Raw genomic sequence first — 10,706 nt, forward strand, 5'->3', positions numbered from 1 at the left:
TTCCCCAAAAGGGGGGGGGGCCCGGGCCCCCGCCCCCCCCCCCCCCACTTCCGCCGGCCATGATCCTACATGTGTTTTTTTGTGTTTTTTTTAAATTAACTCATTTTCTTGCTGATTACTTCCAAATCTCATAATTGTCATGACGCCTTTGTGCCACGCACTTGATTTAATGTGCATGTTACAAATCCCACATGCACACATTCATAGCCATATATATTCAGAGACAATAACACAACACCGCATTCAAACAACGAACACGTCGGAGTTAACACGTTATTACATATGTTGCATTTTCACATGCAAGAGGGTACTGTACTCCAATGTAGGCCTATTATCAAAAATGGACAATTCCTCACAAGGACTATTTGGCAGAGACACTAGCGCAAAACATTATCTACAAAGAGGTCCTTTAGAAAAAATAATGAAAAGGTAACTATAACATCCTCAGTGATTACCTCCTCAATTTCCTATAACATTTAACTATATGCCTCGCCCACTTTTTACCCTTAGCACTGTGCGGAGCACGTGTATGTGCTAGTTACCACTATAGAACACGTCGTATGGATGGCTTGGTCGGTTTAACCGCCGTCAATGCGAAGATTTCATGCGATGGTTCTAATGATAGGGCGTAAGTTTGAATCGCGTCTTGTAATGAATAGTTAATTTTCATACATTTTAATTTTTTTGAAATTATTTAATTTCATTATTTAAAAAAATTATTAAAAAATACTCTTATTATGAGCAGCACTAAAAGTATAAGGCTGATTGATTAATTAATTAATTCATTTTTCGTTTGTGAAGTGTGCCACCAATATCAAGGACTGTACATACTGCCATTACGAGTAAACGAACATGTCGTATACTAGATGGCGTGGTCGATTAATGATGTATTCTATTGAACCAAATGTTGTGAGTTCGAATTGCATCTTGATATTGAAATTCAATATTTGATTTTTTTTTCTTTTAATTTAATTTTAATATATTTTAATTTTGTACAAGTGAACAATCTAATTATTTGAACATTTCTATCTTATTAGCTCTTCGATAGGCCTATTTGTTTGTCGAACAGCTCTCAAATATCTTAGAATGTTAATTTATACAAAAACAAAACAAAACAAATATCTTAGAATGTTAATTTATACAAAAAAAAAAAAAAAAATTAAAAAAAAAAAAAAATAAACACCGAGGCGCTATTCGAACTCACGACCTTCAGTTCCTACCAACACAGCGTTAATAACCGAACGTGTCATTTATACGACGTGACCTGTTAATGGTAGTAATGAATGGCAATTGTGAACCCCTTTTCAGCTGCGATGAGGAGCCATTGACGTATCCAAGGGGAGACGTGGGAGCCGCGGCTCCCCCTCTTTGTAAACAGTGTTAGAACTTTAAAGCTTGTTCTTGCAAGGAAAAAATACAAATTCTTTCCATTGATCACTAAAAATGAATACTTTTAAAATATTTAAATATGCATCAGCACACTTTATAAATATATATATTTTGGTGTTGATTTAAATGCTGTACAATTTCTCCTTCTACTGTAGGTTTGTGACGTGTGCTCTGATAGAAACCCACTATAAACTTTTATCAAAGTCACCCACTAACCTCATAGTAACCCAGTGGAATATTCGTTAGATATTTATCTGCTGAGGGGCCGGTAGGGTGCATAAATTCGTGTTCAGGATGTGATCTGGTATTTTTTTTTTTTTTTTTTTTTTTTTTTGGATAAAGACTGTTTTGAGCAGTGGCGGATTCAAGCCCCCACCCCACCCCCACCTAAATTGTTTTAATAGAAAAAAAAAAAGTTATATCCAAATTTATGTCCGAGAGTGTAATTTCCGACTATCTAGGGGTGCCCTAATCATAAATTGTCTTGCCTCAGCCCTAACCATGGTGGGGCTGAGGTGGGTGGACCCTCAGTCTGTGAAAGTCCCTTTCTTTCAGATTTCTGGATCCGTCATTATTGAGTGATTATAGCAGGCTTACTAATATTATTTATGATGCGTCTATTGCAATTTTCACTTTATCCTCTCAGAACGTTCAGAGCGCGCTACTTCCCAGGGGGCTTAGCCCTCTGGGCCCCACCGAAGTCCTTGACATCCCGGCCAACAGCCAGGGACGTAGCCAGGATTTTGAAAGGGGGAGTCGTTATGCGAGGTACGTAGTACCGGGCGAAAGGTGAGGTGTTCCCCTTCCTACGACTGGGGGACGACTGCGGGGCTGAAATCTGAATCTAAAAATACTAGTAAGCCTAACAATAATTATAATAACTCAATAGTGGCGGATCCAGGAATTCGAAAGAGAGGTGACGCAGGAAGGGACTTTGACAGACGGGAGGATCTACCCACCTCAGCCCCACCATGGTTTTATGATTAGGGCACCTGTAGATGGCCGGAAATTACACTCTCCGACATAAACTTGAACATAATTTTCTTTTTGTCCATAAAAAAAAATTAGGTGAATGCGGTGGTGGGCTGTCTGGTGGGGGGGGGGGGAGGGAACCCTTGAATCTTCTGCTCTCTGCTCTAAACATTCTTTTCTCCAAAATAGTGATAATCACGAAAAATGGGCATGAAAAACCAGATCACATCCTAAAAATAAAATTTATGCACCCTCCCCTCAGTCACTAACACCCACCTCAGACGCACCATGGTTGGGGCTGAGGTGCGAAAATTTGAGGAAGTACTTCTAGATGGCCAGAAAATTCATCATCATCACATCACCATTATATAAAGCTCCAACAAATTTCTCATGACCTTTTATCACAACCTTTTTCGGCAACCTTGGAGATCTTATTTATATGTGTGATATACCATAGAAAAATAAATCTTATATTGTCTTTGATGTATGTACTTTACATACTTAAAAAGCCGTGATTTTAACAACCGCCTTAGTCGGACCCACCATGATTGGGGCTGAGGTGTGAACATTTAAGGAAATAGTACCTCAGATGGCAGGAAATGACATTTTGATATAGTAAAATTTATCATCATCACATCCCCATATTATTATAGTCAAAACAAAGAGCCAACAAATTTCTCATGATCTTTAATCAGGGATTTTCCTCAACCATAGACATCTACTTAATATATCCAGGAAAACTTAGGCCCAACAATACTAAGCTTTAACTACTATACAAATCACAAGTTTCCTTTTCGCCTTTAGCACAATTTTTAATATTATTAATATTATTATCTATTGTCATAATTACCATCGTCGTCATCATTATTATTATTAATTATTATTAATATTACTTCTACTACTAGTAGTAGTATTATTAAACAAAGCTTTATAAATGTTTTCAAAAGGATAGAAACCAAACTGAACCATACAATATCACATTTTTGTATTTTAAAAGACATGGCCTTGGATTTATGGATTTAAAGCGAATTTAAGTTGATATTTATTTTTTTTAATAAGTTTGCTAAATTTACCCCTTGAGCAGTAGCCGTTATAAATCCGAAAATTTTAATTTTTGCATTATCGTGTACAGTGGGTCACTATTGAAGTTTATGATGGGTTTCTTTTGGAGCACGGGTCACAAATCTACAGCAGGAGTCAATTAGAAATTGTATAACAAACACCAAACTATATGTATCACATGCGCTTATGCATATTTACATATTTTAGAGAAGTATTCATTTTGAGTGATCCCAGGAAAGAATTTGTAGGCCTATTTACTAGCAAGAACATGCTTTAAATTTTTAACACTGTTTATTTCATTTCATTTAATTTCCATTTCATTTAGTTTTTATTGTCCAATTTTAAAAAGGAAAGCAGAGCGGAAACAATTCATTGCATATTAAAAAATTTTTTAAATTAAAAAAATTGTACACACAGTAATAATGAAAAATAAAATATGGCATTCAAATACATTAAAATTTGAAAGAATTTAGATTTAAAATTTATATTTCACATAGACCTTCCAGATGCTGTCTCTTATACACATTGCGGCTCCATCCTGAATACGTCCCTGTGAGGAGCTCTAGCAACACACGGCTGATTGAATGTTCGATTGACTGATTGATTGCTTAATTAATTGATCGATAAATAAATCGTTATGGGCGGCCGTTATGGCAAATATGCTCTACTGCTTCTATTATACTGCCCTCATCGGAGCTCTCGAGATTACGAGAACTTGTTCAATTCTGTCGGTTAATCTTACCTATGAAAAAGGTTTTAAACATGGTTGTAAATCTAGTAAATCTGTCGATGACGGGCATGCCTTATTGTGTACAAGTTCTCTTCTACTGATAATAAACAATGTCGGAATATGATTGTTGTTATTAAAAAGTTTGGCCACTTCGCCAAGGGCAGGAAAAGGGTAGAACGAGTCAGAACACACAGACGGACACTACTGCTAGAGTATATGGCAAAACAAACGTGTTTATTAACTGATACCAACAAGGTAACCAACAGCAACTAACAGCAAAAAAGGAAGAGAGCGACTTGCGCACGACGAACAGTAAGATCTAAAGGGTGTTTGGGAGAGCCATAATGGTAGATGTCATCGCCTACGATAACCTGACACTTAGAAGGGCGAATGGACACATCATTAACCTCCATAAAGGGAGTCCCGCCCAACACATCAACATCTAGCTTCTCGAGGACAAGGCTTTCGAACAGCAAATATTTCCCATTCCGTGAAAACTGTAGAGAAGTTTCCCCAACTACCTTAAGAGGGGACGAGCCATCAGCCTGGTGTGCACACTGGGAAGACTCCTTAATAACTACCCCTAAGGCAGTAGCTGCAGAAAGGGAAATCATGTTGCCGGTGGCACCACTATCAATAGTGATACGTGCGGTATGATGGTCATGGAATACGTCAATGCATGGGGACTGGCGTACCTGGACACGCATGGTGGTGACAGGAGGCATTTAGTTAATTGGCACTGAATCAATGTTTTCATCACTGTCATCATCGGCGATAACCTGTCTAGATTTAATTATGTATCTGCGATCAGATTCAGGCAGAAAGGGACACTCACTCAGGAAGTGTTGGTCAGGGCGACCACCCTGTTTGCATAGGGGCATGATCTACGAGTCTGTACTCGGGACTTAAGAGATGGCTGAGGACGTGGTGGAGGAACTGATGTAGAGAACGACATGCGAGGACAAGAGGCAGCTGCACGCATTACGCGAGTGTCCTCTGAAGAGCGAATTTCCTCCAAGAGGGAGTCTAATGCCTGAGAGATTTCCGGTTTAATGGATGCCAAAGTGCGAACACACAACTCGGTACCATACCGCTGTTTAACCAGACGGGGTGAGTCTTTATGGATGAGGGAGAGCTATGTGAGAACGATCCTATTTTCAAGAGAAGGAGATAGTTCTTCATCCTCGGTGATCGGTTCACCATGATGTGAAATTCCACCATTACGACGCAACAAATTATCATCAATAAACGCGTTAAGGCGTTGATACAAATCCTCAGGGCGTTCATCTGGTTCTAAAGATATACTAGCCAAGTCGATAAAGTGGGCACCGGTGGACTGAAAACCATAGTGAAGACAGATCATTTGCCAAATGTGGGGGAGAGAAATAGAAGTCCTAATAATGGTATTTCACGATATGACAGGACACAGGGGCGGATCCAGAAATGTCTAAAAGGGGGGGCCGGAAGGGGGGCCGAAAGTTGGGCCGATTGAGACAACACTGCCGTAGGGGGTCCGGGGGCATTCCCCCGCCAAATTTTTGTGTTCTAGACGCCCGAACATAACATTTGAGGCATTCTTGGCCATCATTTTTTCCTTTTTCTCTCTTTTTTTTCTTTTTTTTTTTTCTTTTTTTACCTCCCAAAAGGAGGGGCCGGGGCCGGGCCGGCCCCCCCCTAAATCCGCCCCTGGGACAGTAATTCGCAATCTGTCCTAGCATAAGCTCTAACATGCTTAGCTTATGTTGAGCCGTACGGCGAAGGTCTTCGGGAATGTCATTCCCATCGTCTATAAAATCACGCATGGGAACCGTTCGAGTGTGTGGCCTTCATGTAGTACCAGCAGTCAGAAATCTAGCAAAATTTGGATCTAATGACAAGGTGTATTGGAGGTTCTGTCTCCAATTCTCAAAGGAATTGATAGTTTCTGATTTGGTAAGGCTCCACTGTTTCGGAGCTCGTTGTAAAGTCGTAATTTTTCATTTTTGTCAAAAAGTGTCTATAGCAGTGAATTATGGTTTAGGTTTTTTTTTTAATAAAGTTTCAAAAATTTCTTTGTATGTGGAAAATGTAGTCGATTACCAAAGGTTACAATTTTTATTTTGAAGACTGCATGGTCTAGGAAGTGTACATTTTTTTATGGGGCAAGTTTCCAAGGGCGGGTTTTCTAGGGGCGAGTTGACTGCCAAAGAGTGTTGCGAAAGTACGTGCCAGCGTGTTATTTGATCACAAGTGCGAGAAATCGCAAGTGTGAGCCAGCGAGCCATGACGTCACGACAATAGATACGAGACGTTACTCGAGTTGTGCGAGGTATCGGCTGAGATTTGTGGAGTACAATTCAAAAAAACAACTATAGGTCTAATATGAATTATCAACTATAGGTCTAATAATGAAATATGAATTATTGTGATGTTAAATAGACAATGTTAGCTATAAAAGAGCGACGTTGTTTTTCATTGGGACCCTCGTTCCTTCAAGGCTAGGCCTATACCTGTCTCTTATACACATCTAGATGTGTATAAGAGACAGATACCATCCTAGCTAGTCTAGGCCTAGGCCCTAGAGTAGGATAAGGCTAGCGCGACATGCGGACGTTGGTACGTGTTGGTTAGTCTACAAATGTCGCCTAAAGTAATTGATTTTGCAGAACGAAAGAAGGAAACTCCGCTTTTCAGTCGTCTTAGGCCCTTGTTTTTTGACAAACAGACAAACAATGACCTTTCAGAGGTCGAATTGCTGTCAAGAATATGAATTGGCTGCTTCGCAGCAACTACTGAAACTAATATTAACGAGCCTAGCTAGCCTGAACTTCGGCCTAACTTTTCGGATACTTAGGTACCGTGAGGAGTGAATTCGTATCCAGCTGATGCCACCACGCCAAGGGCAGGAAAAGGTTAGAATGAGTCAGATCACAGACGGACACTACTGCTAGAGTACATAGCAAAACAAACGTGTTTATTAACTGATACCAACAAGATAACAAACAGCAGCAACGAACAGCAAAAAAGGAAGAGAGCGATAAAGTCACACTCGCCGATAGAGGGCGAGTTGTGCTACTGGATTGCAGATTTGTTTTATTTTGCTATAGTACCTTAAAATTAATTTTGCAAATTATTACATTTTCTCAAAAGCGTAAATCTATATTCACCCACGTAGCCTAATAAATCACGTGGCCATTAGGGCTACTCAAAGCACTATCAGTAGAATACTAGTACTATTTACAATACACTGCTGTTCACTGGTTTAACTAAAAATTCTACACATTATCATGCTTTGAATAAATTAAGTAGATTGTTGATGTGAGAATAAAATGATTATTATTTTAAGGCAGACAAAATGTCAAAGAATGTCTTACACGCAGTGAGCAGCAGTTATGGCCCACTGTTCGCTGATTAAAGATGCACCACAGATGTGTCTACCATTGCTCTGACACGAAAGCATCCACGGCCATTCTCCTGGATATGAATCTTCACCACCAACAATACGGGAACTGCTTACTTGAATTTGTTGCATTCCACATACAGAAACAGATGCTAAAATAATGGTTTATCAAACAGTTACTTTCAAAATAGAGGGTGAATATTCTGAATAATTAACAAGCTAATTCAAACAAAATACAGTATACAGTATCTGGTAATAGTTTGTATTTCCCATTATCTCTCCCATACAAAACTGTTATGTTAATGCGTTAAACATATATGATATTAATAAAGTACAAACAGACATGCACCGTCTTTTCAACCCTATGCTTCTCATATCATACAAAGAATTTCTTCGAAAAAAAAAATCACAATTATAACACTCGTAAAGCCGAAGACTATTCTCTCTCCACTAATTGCTAATTTAATCTTATACGCCAATTCAAATGGATATTTATATTATACGCCAGTTCAATTAGATATTCTGGTACAAAGCTTTGGAACTCCCTTGATGAAAAAAAAACAACTCAAAATTCACCCTCAACTAAGGCTACGTTCAGACCTGTGAGATACGCCAGGCGTATCTAACGCCAGGCGTACGTTAATCCATGGCGTATCTAGCGAGATGTCCAGACTGGGCGATTAATGAACGCTAGCGTAAGTATTCGCGCGAAATATTCGTATTCGTAATTCGCGCATTTTATTTTCTGTTTACATCTAGGTTTATTTTTGATTGGTCAAATCTTGGCGGAGTTCAAAATCACCGATGCGTGACTGTCGTAAATCAGTGGCGTACGCTAATCTGGGGTCTGTTGCTGGATTACCGTACGCCAGTGATTGCGCGATAATACTGGCGTTCGCTACGCCGCGCACAAGTTCACACACTCGATTAACGTTACGCTAGCGTAAGTCGTTGTGTCTGAACATAGCCTAAAGCCGGTTTTCCATTAGGCGAATTTATTCGCGCGAATCGAAAGTGTCGGTTTATGCGCACGTACGCGCATTCACGTTTCGATCGGAGATTTCGCGCGAATAAATTCGCCTAGTGGGAAATCAGCTTAAGAGCTTTAATCTCACACTTTTAAAGATGCTTTTAAATTCCTATAACCAGTGTATTGTCTTCACTTTTACTCCACTTGACTAGTCATTTCCTGAAATTAACATTTTTCTACTCTTTTTCATCCCTGTCCGTTATTTTCTCCTTTTGGGCTTCATCACTCACTTTGGCTGCACTTTGAAGGACTCAATCTTTCGAGACGAATAGGGGATTATCCCGGTGTTGTGGTCCATACAGTCCCTGTTGTGGACAGGCGAGGGCAGCTGGTACCGGTTACCAGGTAGCACAGACACGAAGAGCCCCTTAGGGGAGAAGCAATTTACTGGGTCGTTGCTAAATACAACGGGTTCAGCCGAGGGGGCGTGGCTTGTAAGAGCTTGTCCACACCTCGAGCTTTGAAACCGTTTCGGTATGAAGCGATATATAAATCCAACTACATTACAATAAATATAATACTAGGTCTATTACTCTTCATTATCATCATTATAATCAATTTATTTATCTGTATCCATAGTATAATCATTTTAGTTATCTTCACCACTTCAGTTATTCCTTCTGGAAAAAATTATGATACATATTCATACATGAAAATCGGTCACTGTGTCGACATCATTCTGCAAAAAGGAATACTGAGTGTTATAAATATACAGTACTTACAATTGTAGCAACCCAACTCATCCGACCAGTCACCACAATTGTTAACTTGGTCACAACCAACCTCATTACTTAGGCACACGCCAGTCAGGCATCTAGTCCCATTACAGTCTGAAAATATAAAAAAAAATATGTAGGCCTACATAAAGACAAATATAAAGGAATAATTATACCAATAGACCTGGGTCTGTTTAGATGTCACCTTAAAAAAGGAGGTTTACGACGTGGTCAGCTATTTTTCAAATTTTCTTCAGTTGCACATAAAGATGTTACAAAATTTAATTGAATTTTGCTTTGCCTCCTACCAGAGAGACTGGTTAGGATTACAATTTGATTTTAGTTGATAATAATAATAATGATAATCTGCAGGTGTGTGTGTGTTGGGGGGTGGGGGTGTCAGTTTTCTTTAATAACATAAACCGCGACGGTGAAGCATTATACTGTATAACTATCTAGACAATAATAAAAAATATTACGGCTTGACGAATAATATACTCTCGTAAATTAATTTCATTGTTGCTTTTTCTATATATATTTTATGGGGATTTCATATCACTATTATTTCATTTCTTTTTTTTTTTCAATTGTTTTCTAATTTTCGTCTAACAAATAACACATTAACAAGTAAACATAAATACTTAACACAAACAGTAACAATCAAGAGGGACGAGCCCACCATGGCTGACTACTGTAATGCCTTTAGTATATTATAATAGAGTACCTGCATTTTTCATTCTCATTTATAATTTAATTTCCCACCATGAACAATTCGATGTAACAAATTTTATATACGGTACTATTATAATATATATTTTTTCCAGTGAAAATGTTATTGTATAAATTCAAACTAATAATGTTTTCATAATTTTCTATTTTACATGTAAATACTCAATCTGTGTAAAACCATGAATATTTAAATTCTAATATTATGTAAATAATGCTGTAACATAATATTTTTTCATCTTTTTTGATATATATATATATATATATATATATATATATATATATATATATATATATATTCTTTAAAGATATATTACCACATTTGTGAAGTTGTTTTATTTTATCTATTATCAATTAAATGATATTTAGCATTAAGAGAGTATTTCAAGTCTCTTTCGTTATTCCTATAACTATTGAACGGCAGTAACCCATTTTTACAATGCAATGACATAATTCAAATCTCTTTAATCTACAAAATCAACTTGTTTTTACGAGGCATTGCAATACGTCTTTCATCAAAGTAACCTTACTGTATCATTTACAATGGCTAACACAATAATTTAGGCCAGCATACATTCTTTCTAAATATACACTTTTTCTGAATAATGTATTTCCATAATGCATTTCTGCAGCAAAAAGAAAAGTTACGAAAGTGGTTTTCAATATATTGACTTAAGACAACGGCGGAGGAAGCGGGTGGGG

The 10,706-nt window shown here is 38.0% G+C and overlaps 1 protein-coding gene across 1 annotated transcript in view; it reads right to left on the reverse strand.

Annotated features, from left to right (window-relative positions):
- LOC117120977 overlaps positions 1-10,706 on the reverse strand; it is a gene marked incomplete at its 3' end in the record, with an annotated part of 53,671 nt that overhangs the window by 38,472 nt on the left and 4,493 nt on the right. The window contains exons 3-4 of the mRNA XM_033266079.1: positions 9,285-9,392; positions 7,507-7,684 (exon numbers count right to left, since the gene is read on the reverse strand). Coding sequence (XP_033121970.1) covers positions 7,507-7,684; positions 9,285-9,392 — 286 coding nt within the window. The remainder of the gene's footprint in view (positions 1-7,506; positions 7,685-9,284; positions 9,393-10,706) is intronic.

This window comes from Anneissia japonica, unplaced genomic scaffold (genome assembly GCF_011630105.1).
Source record: "Anneissia japonica isolate Jap-2015-1 unplaced genomic scaffold, ASM1163010v1 scaffold288125_len146548_cov173, whole genome shotgun sequence".
NCBI classification, from domain to species: Eukaryota; Metazoa; Echinodermata; class Crinoidea; order Comatulida; family Comatulidae; genus Anneissia; species Anneissia japonica.